General features: G+C 48.0%; 1 protein-coding gene across 3 annotated transcripts in view; it reads right to left on the bottom strand.

Moving 5' to 3' along the window:
- The window catches only part of MTFR1L (mitochondrial fission regulator 1 like), a 223,591-nt gene that overhangs the window by 88,374 nt on the left and 116,130 nt on the right, over positions 1 to 19,087 (bottom strand). For all 3 annotated transcript variants that reach the window (XM_069622697.1, XM_069622699.1, XM_069622698.1), the window contains one exon: positions 11,734 to 11,945. In XM_069622697.1, the coding sequence (XP_069478798.1) occupies positions 11,734 to 11,945 (212 nt within the window). The remainder of the gene's footprint in view (positions 1 to 11,733; positions 11,946 to 19,087) is intronic.

Here is a 19,087-nt window from a genome sequence, read left to right as displayed (position 1 = left end):
ATTCAGCCTCGGTAATGCACAGTAGGACCACCATATTTCTAAAATGGTGGGCTCCTCCTTTTTTTTGCCATTTCTTGCTTGCTTGTGGTTGGAGGTCTTCCCCTGCCATTCTAGGTGGGATCGACCTCCTTGGAAGTTTTGTCTTTGGTGGGAATCCTTTAAATTCCCCGCCCAGGCTCCAGATTGACCGGAACAGCAGGAAGCAAGGGAGGAGTTCAAAACTCTGCCGCCCTTTGTCTTCCACCTTGCTTGAAAGGAAACAACTCCAGTGGGGGGCTGGCTGTCCTAATTGGATAGCCAGACCGCCCCTGGCTGTAAAATGCAGGGAGAGAATGCAGAAATTGTGCTGTAGCTCCCGATAAAAACTCAGCACCTGCAAACTGCTGACAGGAAACTTTGGTGGCATCCTACACGACCCCCAGAGATGTAAGTCCAAAAAGTCCAGTCGGAGAGCTGGACCTTGAAAGTGAGGAGAATCCGACCAGCTATATTGAGTCTTCTTCTGGCTCCTGAAAAGGGTGCCAAAACCACAGACCTACACCTAGCTGCGAAGAAACTCTTGCCTGGAGCCTTCTCCATTTATACCAGCTGCAAAATCCCTTCCAAGGTCTTGTCTTCATGACAAAGGAATACATCGACCATGTTTTTGGCTGCAGATCCTGAAGTCTTCCTGCTGCAACTCTTCTTCTGTGCTAAGGTACGGAGTAGGCTGGCGTATGTATTTACCTTAAGCCTGTGTGATTTCTGTAAAGCCTTTGGGGTGTTTTCTGTGATTGAGAGTCCTCTCAGCCAGTTCACCCAGGCCCACTGCTGGAATCCTCCAAGGGTGTCTTCTCAGATGTCCCTCCCTGGATCCTAACTAACTCTAAAGTGAATTATTTACCTGTGTATGGGAGGAAAGGTCCTTGAGACCCCCTACCCTCCATTCCAACCCACGTGCAGATGAGAGTTTGTCCACTGGTCACCCATGCGCCTGTGGCCAGGGATGCGTGATGGCTGTGGGACGACCCATATGTATGCCCACATTGACCAGAAAGCTGATCCCAGCCTCCATTTTGTACCACAGTCAGACTCCATTTTGTACATGGTACCACAGGCCTCATAGACAAAGGTTGCCTGCAGAGCTGCAGCTCTACCCTCGAGAACGCGCACAGCGAGCCAGTCATCTCCCTCACCCTCCTCCCCTCCACATGTCTCCCAGTAGGCCTGTTCCCACGGGAGACTAGGCGCAAGCAGGCTACATGACAAACACAGCATCTTTCCCTTTTGCAGTTCATCACTGACCTGTGAATGACCTGGCAAAGGCTTGGGTTTGAGGAAAATAATTTGTCTCCACAAACATGTCACGTCCCCTGGCAGACCCCATATTTATGGCATATATTGTGATTAACCCCTCAACCTTGCTCTCCTTTTGATGTAAAAGATATAGATCCTACACCTGTGTGCCACCCTGGTTCACTCATACTGCTAATCCCTCTGTGAAGGTTATAAATCATCTCATGTAGGTGTGTATTAAGGGGCCGATTTCAGAAAACGAAACAAGAAGATCAACTATTTTTACTGCACACAAAGCTATTGGTTATATGTCCAGGCCCCATATTGTTGAACGAATCTTGTTCTTTGCAAAACACTCACTGTAATGTATGATAAGGCAATTTACTTGTTCGATATAATGCAAGGTACACAATCCAGATGCTCACTAGCCTCAACTATACGTGTGTTCACAAATATGATCAACTTGCATACTGTTCCAAATGTATATAATGCAAGATGGTGAAGCCACAAGGCTGATGTAGATAGAATTTACTTTGCAACATGGTGCTCATGATAAACGTAAACGTGTAACCTATATTATGATCATAGCTTGCATATTATTCGATGTACCTGTAAACACACTGGCCTAATTCTACCTCACGTTCTAATGATTTGTACGTTAACCCGCAAGACCAGCTAGAGGCCTCAGGGCTCTCTCTCTCCCTTCTTCTGCAGCACCACATACTCGGCCCCACCATCCTCCCCCTTCAGGCTGGGCTGACAGCTGATGGCCCTTGTTTTACTGATGGTGTAAGGAACAAGTTACTTACCTGTAACTGTTGTTCTCCAGCATGGTTCTGGCATGGATTCACATGCTCATGAATATTCCCTGTCGTCAGGCTGGGAATCCTCGGTAAAGAAAAAATGAGTATCAGTTTTGTTTCTGATCTGTCTTTCTTAGTAGTAACCAATCACTGGTCTCTGGGTCATACTGCCCCCAGCCAATGACTGCCCTCTCCCTAAGCTCCTCCCCTGGCAGCCATCCTCAGATTTGGTAGCACGTAAAGTGGCAGTATGGCCAAGTGAAGAGCCTCAGAGGGGAAGGAGGGAGGATTCGCATGTGAATCCATGCCAGACCCATGCTGGAGAACAACAGTAACAAGTTTCTTACCTGTACCTTCTCCAGCATGGGGTCTAGCAAGGATTCACATGCTCATGAATATAAGAATGCATAGCAGTACACACATGCACAACCACGGGAGGTGGCAAAAGGCTCAACATTAAGCATTACATAAACTGAACATTAAGCAACTTACCTCTTCACCAGGCCCACCTTCAGGCGAACAGGTTGCGCAGCACTGCTTGGCCGACTCTGGACTCCTCCCTGGAATCCCGGTCGACGCAGTAGAATCTCGTGAAGGTGTGAGTCGACCTCCATGTAGCAGCCCTGCAGATGTCCAGCAGGGGCACACCAGACAAGAACGTGGTAGTAGCAGCGATCGCTCTGGTCGAATGGGCTCTCGGACGGCCGGGCAACGGTCGGTTGGCCAACCGATGACAGTGCATGATGCAGCCGGAGAGCCACCTGGAAATGGAAGCCTTCGAGAGAGCCTTCCCTTGGTTCACAGGTCCAAAGTTCATAAACAGCTGTGACGTCTTCCGAAAACTCTTCGTTCGGTCCATGTAGAATTTAAGCGCTCTAGCTACATCCAGCGAGTGCAAAGTCCTCTCGGCCGGCGACAAAGGCGACGGAAAGAAAACTGGCCACACCAAGGGCTTGTTAAGATTGAAGCCCGACGGCACCTTGGGCATGAAAGAGGGGTGCGTCCTCAGCACCACCCTGGTATCGTGAAAAGTCAAGTATAGAGGTTTGCAGGATAGGGCCTGAATCTCTCCCACGCGTCGTGCGGAGGTGATGGCCACAAGGAACGCTGTCTTCCACAACAGGAACTTCAACAGAGCCGAATGCAAAGGCTCGAATGGTGGCCCCATGAGCCTGGTCAGCACCACGTTGAGCTCCCACGCCGGGGCTGGAGACTTCACCGGCGGGAACGATCAGAACAGTCCCTTCATAAATTCCTTCACCAGTCGATGAGACCACAAGGACGGCCGTTCTGCAGTTCTGGTGTATCGGGAGATCGCTGCCAGATGTATCTTGATGGAAGCGTGAGCTAGTCCAGCTTTGGCCATCGACAGAAGGTATGGTAGCACTTGAGGTGCCGTAATCCGTAGAGGGTTGATCTGTGCACGGCACCAGACAGAGAACCTCTTCCACTCATGTCTGTAGCACTTGAGAGTTGAGGACGCCCTGGCCTTTGCAAGAACCTCTCTGCAGTCAGCCGGGATATCGTACCCTCCAAACTCTAGTGCTGCAGGAGCCAGACCTGCAGGTTCAGCGACTCCGGGTCGTGATGAAGAATGGCGCATCCCTCTCTGGAGAAAAGATCTGCGTCCGTCGACAGCTTGATTGGTGGGGACGCTGAGAGGTCCAGAAACCAGCTCTGTCTCGGCCACGCCACTGTACACATGGTCCTTTATGTGTCGAGGTCCCTCAGATTGTTTTGTTTCCGTCATGAGGTAGCATGAGGTGAAGCATGAGTACATATATAATAAAGCAGAAAATAGTGAGAGCAATAACATCCATGCACCTTCGCCCACCCTTCCTGGAGTCGCATGTGAATCTAAGTTGATACAAGCATCAGATATACAATTACGGTGAGTAATGTATCCCTTCTGAGGCTTGTGGATTACATGCTATGCATAGATTAGTGAGCAGTATCTGGAGAAGGAGGTGGCGTGTGAGACGCTACAAGCAGCAAATAGATGTTTTAGCACCACTTGTAAATCTGCTTTAGAACGTGTCTCAATGCAGTAATGCTTAGTATGTACGTAACTCCAAGTAGCTGCTTCGCAAATAGCGTTTAGGGCGATGTTTGCAATAAATGCCGAAGTAGCTCCTATACTTCTGGTTGAGTGAGCTCTTGGTGTGAAAGGCAGGGTCTTCTGTGATAACAAATAGCATAGTTGCATGGCCTCTATCCATTTGGAGATGGCATTTTTTTTAAATGTGTAACGGGAAAAGTAACGGGAAAAAACTCACGCGCTAGTTTGAAATGACACGTAGGGATGAAAACAAACGTACGCGCTTCAATTTTTTAGATACAGGTTTGCAATTTAAATCCCTTTAAATATAACCTTTTTACAAAATTCATCAAAAATGGAAAGTTACTTATCTTGTGATTGAGACTTGAAAACTTCTTTTCTCAGAAAATTGGAAATTTCTAACTCCTGTCCTGTGTCTCCACCAAACTCCATACACGACTCCTGTTATACTTTCAGAAATTCCGCTCAACTGTTTGAAACTTGTCACCCTTGAACAAGTTAAGCAGAAGCTGCAAGGCACACGACCTCTCAGCTGGGCAAAGACGATGAAAGGCAGTTTAGAATGTTCATTGTCCTCCCTATAAACAATCTCCAGCCAATTAGAATTTAGACTGAGAACCTTCATCTTGGCTTGGGGCATTTTCCATAGACTGCAATGAAGGTTAAGGGCAAAATTGGCTGTTTAAAAATATAACCCATAACTTCCCAAAACCTTTCTATACCAAATATGTGTCTCCCCTGACCCAATGTAAATGAGTACATGATACTGTATGTAAAGAATATGTCGCTCCAACCTGACAGTACCTGACAGATGTGAACTGTAGGTAAGTGCAATGAACTCAGTAAATGCGTAGGACCAAAGAAACTCTTAGACAATTGTAGCTATAGTAAAATAGACATTTAATTTATATACACAAGGCAAAGTTATATTCAGGTTAGTAAGTGCTATTTCAACTAATCAACGTAATAGAAAACATAAGCAATACTTTAGGTGGGTACACCAATAGTAGGAGAAAATACAGTTCATGAACACAGTTCAACGGTAAGTAGAAACCACTTGTTCTAGCAACTCAGAAAATGTTCTGTTGTAGAAATAAAAATGCGACTTCAGGACCAGCAATAGTATTTCAATACTTTGAAAGATTTGTAATAATTTCAAAGGCTTTAGTAGTGTATCCTTAACTAGGTGTGAGTTCTTCAAAGTCAGATTGGAGGTAAACTGGTGAGGCACAGTAGCAGAAAAGGCAAAGTGCCAGAGGATTCTTCAATTACAAGTTAAGAAAGATGCTTTTGTGGGTCAAAATGATTTCAGGGACCTAGGGAAAGGCTACCTATAGGCCTGGGACCAACGGAATGGGGGGGGGAATACCCAAAAACCATAATCAGCACTCCAGTTACACAAGAGTGAAAAAATTGCTTGAGTTAAGTACTACCCTGAGGCCCACAGTACCTAATTAGTGATGAAGAAGGTGCAGCTGGATTATTTCATGGTGCAGCAACGGTGGACCTGCCCTTCTATTACTTGGCCGTGGTGACAGGAGGCACTTTGGAAGGGATGTTGCAGCAGCGGTCATGAGAAGGGGCTCTCAGCAAGGGATTCTTCGTATTCCCACGTCAGTCTGCAGTTTTAGCGTCTTTTCGCAGGCTCAAAGGATGAATGTTTAAAGCCTGGTTGGTCCTGCATTCTGATGATGTTACGCTCACCTGGTATCCACAGGGACGCCACCCAGCCCTGGTTGGATGATTTGCTCTCTCGAACCCTCTCCCGGTCCCTTGGTAAGGCCTTTGGTTAAAGATGGGTCTGCAATATAAGAGAGCTGGATTCAACACCAGATTTTCTTTGTTTTCCCACCTCCCTCGGCCTCAACTCCTTCCTCCCCCTTGGGTCTTCTCTTCACCTTAATATTGTAAAAGGTGGATTCTCCGTCCTGCTCCTTGTGGCAGGGTCTCGTAGATGTGGGGGGCGAGCAGCGACCAAGTTACTTCACTGGTGCAAGCCCCCCTGTGGGAATCCAGGCCTGCTGCGACTCCGTAGGTTTGCCGCTTTACAGTCTTTATATGCAGTTCTTATGTTCCTCTTAGTTTGAATAATGTCGTCTTGCTTCTTTCCTTTTAGGTATGGAAAGGTATTTTGGTGTCGTCATGCAGTGTGAAGATGAGCAATGGCCGGTAGGCGAAAGGGCGGTGTGCGCGATGCTGTCCGGTGAGTAATGCGCGATGTGCTGCGCTGTTTCGCCTTTTGTATTGCTAACCTGTGCCTTTTCTCTCCTTGCAGGTCGCGATGTTCCTCGCCGAGCGCTGTAATGTTCCAGCGATGATACTGACCAGGAGATGACAAGCCAGGTAAGAATTGTGGGGCTTTCTTCGTTCGGGAGGAAACGCGAGTAAACCCTTACTAATGCGGTCTTGGAGCTATCAGGCTTAGCGTGGCCTGTTCCTGATGCATCTTGTCGACTATCCTGCTGAGGAGTGGTGTTGGGGGGAGCAGGGGGGCAGTCGACGTAAGCAAATTTCCCTGATCAATTCATCCGTAGCGCGTTGCCCTTGGACTCTGGATGCAAAGTCTGGGCATTGTGCGTTTTGGCTTGTGGCAAACAAGTCTAAATGAGGATAACCCCACAGGGAAAAGATTTTGTTCAGAATCTCTTGAGCTGCCACTCGTGTTCCTGCGGTAGAGGATTTCTGCTCAGGGTGTCTGCTAGAGCATTGAGTTCCCCTGGAACATGCTGAGAGACTAAGAACATGTTCCACTTGAATGCCCACTTCACTTTTTGGGATAGCCTGGACAGACTTGGAGAGTGTGCCTCCGTGCTCGTTTAGGTAGAGCATGGCAGTGATGCTGTCTGTGAGGACTTGCACTGTTCGACCTACTCGACTCATTTCGACTCTGTAGTGTTGAATCAATGGGATGCATGACACAATTCCAGGAGGGAGCGAACTGATGTGACCTGGAGGTTGACAGTTGTTTGATCTTGTTGAGTATGGTCTTGACCCTCTCTTGTGAAAACGTGGCAACACATGTGAGTGTCTTGAGACGTGATGCCAAGAATAGCCAGCTTTGAGCAGCATGTAAGCATGGCTTTGCAAATTTCACCGAGAACCCCAGAGACATCAGACACTGGATGATATCTTTGGTGTGTTGCGCTGCAAGTGGCTGAGATGGAGTGCGCACCAGCCAGTTGTCCAGATATGGGTAAACGTGCTGAACGACAGAGGTGGGCCGCAACCGGAGCTAAGCATTTTGTGAACACTCTTCGTGCTGAATTCAGCCCAAAGGGCAGTGCTTTGAATTGGTAGGGTCTTCCTTGGACTTGAAACAAACTCCAAGGAAACGCCTTTGGATCCGGTGAATGTGGATGTGAAAGTAAGCATCCTCTAGGTCTAGAGAGGAAGTTACCTTCTTCCAGTTGGTCCAGGAGGTGTTGTAACGTTATCATGACAAATTTTTGAGACTTGGAGTTTGTTGCGTTTCCTGAGGTCTAGTATGGGTCTCCATCCTCTTGACTTTTTTTCTTACGAAGAGGTACCTGGAGTATACTCCAGTGCCTCGAAGGTGTGATGGAACGACTTCTAATCGCCCCTTTTCTTAGGAGGGACTGCACTTCCTGTAGAAGCCAAGATTGATTTTCCGCCTTTGAGGACGGGGGTTGGAGGGGTGTTCTCCCATGAACTCCAGGGTATAGCCTGCTGAATGATTGACAGCGCCCATTTGTTGGTGATGTTCTTCCATTGTGAAACACAGTTGGCAAGCCACCCCCCTACTGGGGTGTCGAAGTGGGGGTGGAGGGGGTCGTGACCGTGGCCTGGTCTGCTTCGGTAGTTGACTTCTGGAGGAAGCTCTGTGCTGTCGCTGGTTTCCTCTGTAGGATTGAGATCTACACCTGTATCCCCCTTTGGAGGTGCTGGGCCGGGATGGTAGGAGGACCTGTAGTCCCTCGAAGTCCATGAGAACCTTTCTTTACCCGAGTGAAATGACTGGTGGCGCTGTTTTAGGATGCCCTGGGAACGTGTCATCTCTGAATCGGCCTTGATGGTCTTTAGGGTCTCATCAACCTTCTTTCCAAAGAAGTTGGTGCCATGAAAAGGCTCATCAATCACTTTCAACTGGACTTCAGGTCAGAAATTGGTGGCTTTCCACCATCCTTAACCGCGTAGCACTGACCCATTACCCATTTGGCGGAATGCAGTATCTGCAATGTCCATGGCAATAGAAACAGCATGTCTGATGCTGCCTCACCATTATGTAAATAACACAAGCCCTTTGTCATCTGGGAGGAAGTGTATTATCAGGCCAAGTTTAAACAAGGAGCTCGCAGTCGTAGCATGATAGAAAGGCCAGTGAGTTAGCTGCCTTGATGGTGGTCGCAGCAGTATAGAGGACCCTCTTTCCAGGGGTACAGCGGTTTTCCCTCTTTGTCTGGAAGCACCGGCTGCAGAGACAACATTCTGGACAAGGTTGCGTGCGCAGGCATTTGGGTGCAAAATCTGGAACCTTGTATTTCTTCTCGTAATGATCCTTCTTGGTGGGGGGGGGTGGGGGGGGGGGGGGGAGTGGGTTCCTAATCACCAAGGCAGTCTATCCAAATATCCTCAAGCACTGGATTGGCCACCATTGATTTCCTAACAGATGCCCGCCACTGGTAAAGGAATCCCTCCTTTTTCTGCTCAGGTAGCAGGTCAAAAATCTTGGCAGCATGTGACCCCAAGTGCGTGAAAGAAGCCAATCTAGTCGGGAGGCGAATCTATTGGGAGGTAGGTCTGCGGGCTTGCCTTCACCTGGAACAAGATCTTCGTACTCATCTGTAGAGTGTGTTCCTGGAGAGCCATCAGTTGGATAGTCTTCAGCATCAGTGTCCGTATCTGTGAAGGTGACTTCCGGCAAATGAAGAGGCCCTGGAAGTAGTTCGGGAGGAGGAACCAGGCCTTCCCTTGTCAGCAATTCACGTGACTGTGGTGGAGAAGGCAATGCAGTGTGGCTAGAATATCCATTGACAGAAGCCGGATGGTGTAGGTGTCTGCAGAGCCTCAGAGGGCACATTCCTGGGCAATCCCAAGGGTTGAGCTGGTCCTTGAGTAAATGTCTTGCTTCGGTGGAGCCGGAGCCGGCATGTCCACAACATGGGTTACAATGTTCGCCCCATTGTATTCAGAGGACACCATCTCTGGTACATCAAAGTTCGAATCAGCGCCTCGCTGTGTAACTAGGAACTGCTCAAGGGGACCTATGGATAAGCAAGGGATTGCACTCAGTGCATAAGGAGCCAGTAAAAACAGTGGCTCAGCATGAGTTGGACTGGGTAGATAAAACAAAGCAGATGAGACATCCCAGTCTACAGTAACTCCCAGTGGGAAAGTTGAGAGAAAGGGACTCTGCAAAGGCGTCGTCTACAATGTAGACGTGCTTGGCGCCGGCATAGGTGTAGTAGATCTAGACGTGGACGACAATTTGGTCATCGACTAAGTGATTGACGGACTGAAGCAACAGGCTTAATCGCTGTGCTCATTGATGGGGTTGTGGTGGAAGAGGTCCTCGACTGGGTCACGGTCGACGAGGATTTGATCATTGACGATCTTGGTTGACTATGGGTCATCGACTATGATGGTGTAGGAATTGTAGTCGTGGACAAGACGTCGCTTTTCTGAAGGGTTGTTAGACGACAAAGCCGCAGACTAAGGTGTTCTTGGCACTGAGGTGGTCACGAGGCGACTGTAGGTGGTGGTGGAGCTGCCAACGACACCATCAATGAGGGGGCAACCGGAGTGTGTGAGCCATGTACCTTTATAGCCTTCTTCCCCCAGGAAGATTACTTGTGGGACCTTGACATCGTGAACAGGGAGTGCACTCTAGGGGTCTGCGTGCCTGGCAGAGTCAGCGGTCCCGGCTCCATCATCCAACCAAGCCACTAGCCTGCAGTGTCTTAGATGAGAAAGACTAGCAGATGATATATGATATTTTATTTGTATCAAGCTCGTACACAAGTGTTTCAGAGCATGACAAGGGAGGGGAGGGGAGGGGAAAAGGGTAGAACAAACAACAACCTTACTAGGCCCAGTGACATTGAGAACATGCAAGTGCATGATACAGTTTCTCTCTGCATGGTACGGGTACAGACAGGAAAGACTTTTCATGAAGATCCTCAACCTAAAAATATTATTTAGTTACATGTCGAGCAGGCCATGAATAGCAAAGTAAAGAATTAAGTACATGAACACTGCCTTCAATTCTGTAAAGAACCATTGAATAAAAGGGGTTACGACTTTAATGGGGTTATGAGCAACTTATTCAATTTTAAGCAGCAATTGTGGAGTTTGGATTGGTGGCAATCTCGCAAAGCCTGTGGATAAAGGTTCCTCGACTGCGTCAACACCCTTGGAATAGTGGGAGAAGTTGCCCCTCATCTAAAAAGATTCCCCAACTGGACGTTTGGCAGTGTAATCCTGTGATTCCAATGTTTTACCCATGCAAGAGGTTGAGGTACTCTGGCGGTGAGAGGGGAGCTTAAGTGCTCCCCTTTCAGGTACTGGGTGAAGATGGAGAAAGCCTTAAACACTGATTCATTGCAAGTCCTTGCTCTGTTACCGAAAGAAGAATTTTGATCGATTTGTAAAGGATCTTGGAATGAATCTGCAGGACTTTCTATGAAATAGTCTTATAAATGTATCACAACTGCCCTTAGAAATGCACATGACCAATTTGTTTATGGATGTAAACCTTGTTTAATCCTTTCATTTGAGTTTTTGTTGTAAAATTGTTTGTGAATAGGTTTTAATAGACTCTTAACAAAGACAACCTAGATATGTTTTATTGGCTTTTGAACTGTCTGGTAATCGTGATAAAAGTATGTTGGATAATTTAATACGTGGATTTTACAGGGATTGGATTACGATGTATTTTTAAGAATTGTGTTGACTTATAACCTTGGTAGATACAAGCCAGAAATGTTCTGATGAAATGTGTGCATGGTTTTTAAAGGTAAAACGATCTGAAAACGACCTCCAGGGGTGGAGCCAAGGGGACCTGCCTGACTGGCTATGGTCAGAATGACCCAAAATGTCTCTAATAGAGCACTAGCGTAACGAGCCATTTTAAAGATAACACTGCTTTAATGTTACAGAGAATTCTCAGCCCGACGACAGGGTATATTCCAGAGCATGTTAATCCATGAACGATACAATGCTGGATAACTAAAATCCCCCCTCTCTAGCCAAATAGATTTTGAAACCTAACTTACCAACCTGCATCAACACCGGCTGTACCTTTTACAAGAGTATTTTCATATACCGGTTTGTGGACATTACTTTAAAGTAATACTACTTGTTATCCTGTAATTCTTGTTTGCCCCTCCTACACACCACTCCCCCAAAGATTTTGCCTGGATTGTTTAGCCAGAGGAACCACTAGGTGAGCGAAGGAAAAGCTCTGAAGATACCAAACACCCTAAACAAAGGGCTGAGAATCTCTTGCAAGAAGCGGCAATTCACATCAGAACTGGAGTTTCTCGTAGAACCTAGAAGTTATGCATGTGATTGCTATACATCAAAAAGGGGTCAAGTGTACATGTTACTTTAGATTATATTCCAAGGCTCATACAGTACCTCTGTCCCCAACAACAAGTTTCGCAATCTGACTTCGCAGATGGCAGAGCTCATCCTGAAGGTTGGTTGTTCGACTCAGTGACGATAAACTTGGATTCTTCAAAGTATTCAGTTTTCCTTCTTTAAGTCTTAAATTGGGGACAGACGAATTCCTATGCATAACCAACAGTGAACTGGGTTTCCACTTGTATTTCAATGGTCTTGAATCGCTTCTAAACAAGGATTATAAATATACATTTCAATATTATTATAAAATATTTTCAAACAAAGCCAGTCTTCCATTCTATGCTGTTGTGCAGTATTATAGCATGCACTGCGCACCCATATGCGAGGACTCTCCCAAAGTAGATCAATTAAAAATCATTACATCACAAGCCAATTAAATTAAATACATTGCAATGAGTTGACTTGCCACGCTAAACTACATCGGTTTGTTCCCATGTTAAATTTGTGCTGCCAAGGAAACAACACTAAAGACACCCCATGACAGACTCCTCCCCAATGAGCAACCCTTTGTATAGTAGTTCTGCTCCATCTCCAAGGTCCTGAGTCTCTCTACTGATTCATCACCAGACCAGCTTCATGTTGAATTGTTAACTCTTGTCAATTTCGTCACCCCCTGCTGATTTCTATTTCCACCTGATTTTCCTGCCAGTCGGTATCGGATGGAAAACCAGTGCCTCTACTACTACATCTACAGCACAAACTATTATTCTGGAAACGTACAACAGATATCACATGGTAACCATTGTTTTGTGTGTCCAATGGTGATTCATCCATTATTAGAACGTAAAGTCACCACACATAGCACAACTTCTGCCACTTTGATGGTCACTTTTGCACAGAAGAAATATGGGGGGGGGGGGGGGGGAGAAGGGTGGCAGGTAGGCTGGGGTGAGGGATGTGCAAATCCTGAAGTGCTGAGGAGTGCAGGTAAGAATAGCCAGTTTCCTGTGTGATGGTATGTTTCAAAGTGGCATCTGTATAGTCAGAGGAGAAGCCAGGTGTTGGTAGCCTGCTTAACTTGCTACCAGTGACGTGGTGTTGGGAGGGCTGCTGGAATGAAGATGCGGGAAGACCGTGGAATGGACAACCTTTGTAACATGGAATGAGTGGATCTAACTTCTAAAAACAACCATTAGCTGCAAATACACCATGTCACATAAAACCACCTTCAATATCAGACAGCTGCCAGTCTCGCCAGTTCAGCAAGTGAACCAAAAGAATCGGTTTAAACCCGTGAGAGCAAGTGGGTGAGAGCAGAACAAAAGTTGTGGACGGCATAAAGGCCAGTTAGGTATTTTTTGTTTCGACAATGATTCCCTCTCCCTGAGTGTTCCCTACTTAGCTATTGTAGTACCTCAATGAGTGCCATAATAGCAAAATATGGAGTCAGTCAATGTAGAAGGGAGAGGCATACAAAGGTGGGCCCATGCATATCAAAGTTAAGTAGAATAAATGTTTCAGGAGAAAATGTAAGATTGAAAAATGTCAAATCCCACTGTTCAGACCTGTTAAGAATTACCCTTACATAATGTAAGTTATGTACAGCATTCCTCCACATCAACATTGGAAGAATCGATTGATATGATATTTTATTTATAGCGCACCCATACACAAGTGTTTCAAGGTGCGACGAGGCAGGGGAGGGGAAAAAGACAACGATCTTACTAGGCCCAGTGACATTGAGATCACGCAACTGCGGGGGAGAGGGAAGGGGAGAAGTGCCAGGGGAACGGGAGAAGTGCCAGGGGAAGGGGAGAAGTGCCAGGGGAAGGGGAGGAGGAGCAAGTGCAAGACATAGGATCAAACATCAAAAACAGGAAGTGCGGCAAGCAGGTGGCAGTGCAGGGTTAAGTGCAGAAAAACAGGTGATAGATAAGTGCGAGTGGGGTGCAGGGGGTTGTATGCATGCAGATACAGCCCCAAGTGCACGGTTGGCGGGAGGGCAGGGACCTAGGCCCGTGGTTCAGAGGGTAGCCAGGTAACCAGTGGAAAATCTGACCGGAGATCAGCAAGGTAGTGGAAGAAAGAAGACAGAAGCAAAACAGAAAGTCTTGAGCCGCTTCCAGAACCGGAGATGTTCTGCTCAAATTTCAGGGAGGCTGTTCCAGAGGGAGGTGCCAGCCGTAGAGAGAGAGAGAGAGCGAGATCTGCCCCCAACTCGTTGCTTGGAAAAGCGACTGACCGTCAAGGAGTTGGAGGAGCTATGTGCTCGAGTAGGAAAATACATCAGAAGAGAAAGCTGGAGATATTTTGGCCCCAGAAGGCCTTGTGGACAATGCAAAGGGTCTTGAACTTAATCCTTGCAGCCACTGGAGAGATACGATCCCTGGGCTTGAGGCCAAGGACAAGTCTTGCAGTCCTGTTCTGGATGAGTTGCAGAGGACGGAGAGTAGAGGAAGGCAGATTTAAAGAGAGACTGTTACAGTAGTCAAGCCTAGAGAGAACCAGAGCTCTAGATACGGAAAAAAGTTACTTACCTGTAACTGTTGTTCTCCACCATGGGTCTGGCATGGATTCACATGCTCATGAATATTCCCCGTCGTCAGGCCGGGAATCCTCGGTATAGAGAGAAAAAAAAAAAATCATTATCACTTTTGTTTCTGATTTGTCTTTCTTAGTAGTAACCAATCACTGGTCTCTGGGTCATACTGCCCCCAGCCAATGACTGCCCTCTCCCTAAGCCCCGCCTCTGGCAGCCATCCTCAGATTTGGTAGCGTGTAAAGTGGCAGTATGACCAAGTGAAGAGTCGGAAAGGGGTAGGCGGGAGGGTTAGCATGTGAATCCATGCCAGACCCATGCTGGAGAACAACAGTTACAGGTAAGTAACTTGTTCCTTCTCCAGCATGGGGTCTGGCATGGATTCACATGCTCATGAATAAGAGAATACATAGCAGTACACACATGCACAACCACGGGAGGTGGCAACAGGCTCAACAACTCAACATTAAGCATCTCTTACCTCCTCACCAGGCTCACCTTAAGCGAACAGGTTGCGCAGCACTGCTTGGCCGACCCTGGACTCCTCCCTGGAGTCCCGATCGACGCAGTAGAATCTTGTGAAGGTGTGCGTCGACCTCCACATCGCAGCCCTGCAGATGTCCAGCAGGGGCACACCAGACAGGAACGCCGTGGTAGCAGCGATCGCTCTGGTCGAATGGGCTCTCGGACGGCCGGGCAGCGGTCGGTTTGCCAACCGGTGACAGTGCATGATGCAGCCGGAGAGTCATCTGGAAATGGAAGTCTTCGAGAGAGCCTTCCCTTGAGTCACAGTCCCAAAGTTCACAAACAGCTGTGATGTCTTCTGAAAACTCTTTGTGCGGTCCACATAGGACTTCAGCGCTCTAGCTACGTCCAGCGAGTGCAGAGTCCTCTCGGCCGGCGTCGAAGGCGACGGGAAGAAAACTGGCAACACCAAGGGCTTGTTAAGGTGGAAGTCCAACGGCACCTTGGGCATGAAGGAGGGGTGCGTCCTCAGCACCACCCTCGTGTCATGAAAAGTCAAGTATGGAGGCTTGCAGGATAGGGCCTGGATCTCTCCCACTCGTCGTGCGGAGGTGATGGCCACGAGAAACTGTCTTCCAAGACAGAAACTTCAACGGTGCCGAATGCATAGGCTCAAATAGGGGGCCCCCCCCCCCATGAGCCTGGTCTGCACCACGTTGAGCTCCCACGCCGGGGCAGGGGCCTTCACCGACGGGAATGACCGGAACAATCCTTTCATAAATTCTGTCACCGGTCGATGAGACCACAAGGACGCCCGTCCCGTAGTTCTTGTGTATCGTGAGATGGCGGCCAGATGCATCTTGATGGAAGCGTGAGCTAGTCCAGCCTTGGCCAATGACAGTAGGTACGGCAATACTAGGGGGTAGGGGGGGGGGCGTAATCCGCAGAGGGTTAATCTTCTGTGCACAGCACCAGACAGAGAACCTCATCCATTTATGTCCGTAGCACTTGAGAGTGGAGGACGCACTGGCCTTTGCAAGAACCTCTCTGCAGTCGGCCGGGATGTCGTACCCTCCAAACTCTAGTGATGCAGGAGCCAGGCCTGCAAGTTCAGCGACTCTGGGTTGTGGTGAAGAATGGCACCTCCTTCTCTGGAGAGAAGGTCTGCGTCCGTCGGCAGCTTGATTGGTGTGGACGTTGACAAGTCCAGAAGGTCCGGGAACTAGATCTGTCTCGGCCACGCCGGTGCGACGAGGATCATCCTGCACCAGGACCTCTTGAGCTGGTTGATGAGCCGGAGCAGCAACGGCAGCGGAGGGAACGCATAAAGAAATAGGCCGTCCCAGGGGAACGAGAAAGCATCGCCCATGCTCCTCGGCTGGGGGAACCTGCTGGCGAACCTCCGGCACTTGGAATTCGTCGCCGTCACGAAGAGATCGATTTGGGGTTCGCCCCATCGTCGGAAGAGTCGATCCACTTGATCCTGGCGTAGTTCCCACTCGTAGCACGAGCGCAGCTCTCTGCTGAGTGAGTCGGCGATCGTGTTTTTTATTCCTGCCAGATGAAGAGCCACCAGAAACATCCCTTGGGCGACGGCCCAATGCCACAGATCCTGGGCTTCCTTGGATAGGGCCGGGGATCTGGTTCCGCCCTGCTTCCGAATGTAGAACATCGTGGTGGTGTTGTCGGTGAAGATCCTCATCACCTTGCCCTTGAGGGACGGAAGAAAAGACCTGAGATCCCAGAACACTGCGCGGAGCTCCAAGAGGTTGATGTGGAGAGACTTCTCCTGCGGGAGCCAAAGGCCTCTCGCGTGAAGATCTCCGGAGTTCGCTCCCCAACCTTCCAGGGAGGCGTCCGTCGTCACCGTCAACTGGTGAGCTGGGGTCTGAAAGTCCGTGCCCGCCGACAGATGAGAGCGGGTACCCCACCACCGGATCGCCTGACGGAATGTCTCGTTGAGAAGGATCCTGTCCTCGACGCTGCCCGTCGACTGGACCCAGCGGGCGTCGAGGAACTCTTGTAAGGGGTGCATCCAAAGCCTGCAAAGGCGCACCAGATAAATGCAGGAGGACATTCTAAAATTCGAGGGTGTGCCCTTAGGCCAGGGCGTCCAGCACCCAACGGTCGGTGGAGATGGACTCCCACACGCTGACGAACCTCGCCAGCCGGCCTCCCACCGGGGTGCTTCGGCGGGGGCTCGACCCCCACTGTCGGTTCAATCTTGTTGGTCTTGCCTCCTTGACCTCCCTGTCGACGACGACGGGCACCACCAGACTTGCCGCGTTCCCTGTAGGCTTCCAGGGATGAAGATCTTGCCGCTTGGCGGTACGTGGAGGAGCTACTGCCGGATCCCTTAGAGGCACCTGGTCTGCCTCCGGAGCTCCGAAAGGACGGCCGTCGTTGTTGGAGCACTCCCAATGCCCGGGTAGTCTCCGTGTCTGTCTTGATAGCCTGAAGGGACTCATCAACCGCCTTCCCAAACAGGTTGTTCCTGTCGAAGGGCATGTCCAAAACCTTGGTTTGTACGTCCTGGCGGAAATCCGTCGCCTTGAGCCATCCTCATCGTCTCAGGCAAACGCCGTTGCCCAACTGACGGAAACCGGTGTTGGCGATGTCTGTTGCCACCGTGATGGCATGGTCCGAAGCAATCTCACCTTCCTATAGGATTTCAAGTGCCTCAGCCCTTTTGGCGTCCGGAAGGAAGTCCAACAGAGGGGACGAAATTAGTCATCAATCATGCTTTGTCTTAACAATAGTGCCAACTTGAACAGTCTATGTTGTAAATTCACAATTATGAGTAACCCGAAAAAATGAGATTCACCTAACGATGTTTTTTCTTTTTCTGTCTCTGTATTTGTATTTTCTCCTCTCCAATCTCTGCCTCCCCGCGCCCCTTTGTCCTTGTCGCCCCACCCTCAACTTTTAATTGACTAATCACTGTGACAGAACTTGTATGAATATTTTTTAGTTATACGCCCCGAGGACGACCTTTTGTTGGGTTGAAACACGTGTTGGCGGCGTGACGTTTTGTGCTATTCACATTTATCAACCTGTATGTTGAATTTTATTTAAAACTCATCTGGAATATACAATGTCAACATGTATGATTGATAATACAGCAAGTCTCTAATGTTAACCTGTATGAACAACAATACAGAAGTATCAATACTTATCTCGAGTTAAACAGTCTTTATTATTCTATTGAGCTGACTACATACCATGAACCAATTGAATGCACAAATTCATAAAAACAATAGGATGGTAGAGCGCAGCATTTGAGGTCAGTATTTTCCCTCCTTTGTGGTGGGCATGCTGGCCAATCAACAAATCAACAGCGCTAACACCACAGAGCTGAGTGCAGCAACCTCTGCGGGTATTAGAAGCGATACTAGGATGCCAAACGGAGTGAAAAAAAGCTCAAACGAGCCGGTAAATAAGAGCAACTGCAGTTATAGCCTATGTGAGAGAAAATACTACGAAGTGAAGGTAAGAGCGGCCTATGAGATTAAAAATACCACACAAAAAAACACAACAAAATAAACTGAAAAGGAACACCACCTAGGAGAATATATCTTACCGAAATACAGAAGGCCAAATAGAATCAAGAACAGATTAAAGTCCAAGAAAGGATTTATGGAAGACAATACACAAAGATAAAGGAAAAACAAAATATATTCTGAGAGAATTACAAGAGTTGGTATGGAAGCAGAGACTATGTTAAAGAAGACCATTACACCATCAGGAGACGGGAGTCATTAGCCATAGATTAGTAGTAGGGCCAGTTAGGGTTAGAGTTTGGACGTGGACTTCGTTATTTTGGATATTACCTGAGAACTGATGAGCACCTTAGTTATTAAATATACGTAGGGAATGTCCACTAGTGTTAGGGAAAGCTCAGATTATTTAATGAACATACATTGGAAATGTCATCACAGTGTCCGCCGTCCTTCTGATCTGCCACAACCCCTATGGAACAGCCCTTACCTTCCTCCCAAACATTGTTCTTTTCTTTGTAATCTAGTATACCCTTTAAAAAGGTAATTAACATCGTTCTACTACTCCTCTTGCTTAAGTCAGATATTTTGGGGGCACTGTGACACAGTAATGTTTTTAAGCTGCACACAACTTACTGTGACGTGCGTTAAGATGTACTTTGTATCCCGGTTCCCTTTTATTTTTACTTAACATTTCTGTTACTTGCATAGTGCGTCCAAGGTGGGGTGGTGGCAGCTGATATTTTTCTACCATGAATTTAACTTCTCATGTGCATGTTTGCATTTTAACACCGAATGACATTGAGAGCGCCATATACAACAGTCATGCCACAAGTTTTCACCCTGTCCTTTGGCCATCTTCTCCTTTGGGCTTTTTTTATATATGGGATACATTACTCACCGTAAT

Source organism: Ambystoma mexicanum, chromosome 11, assembly GCF_040938575.1.
Source record: "Ambystoma mexicanum isolate Mex_15411 chromosome 11, UKY_AmexF1_1, whole genome shotgun sequence".
In the NCBI taxonomy this organism is placed as follows: domain Eukaryota; kingdom Metazoa; phylum Chordata; class Amphibia; order Caudata; family Ambystomatidae; genus Ambystoma; species Ambystoma mexicanum.
Note: the sequence above shows the minus strand (reverse complement) of the source record. Positions and strands in the feature narration are given on the sequence as shown.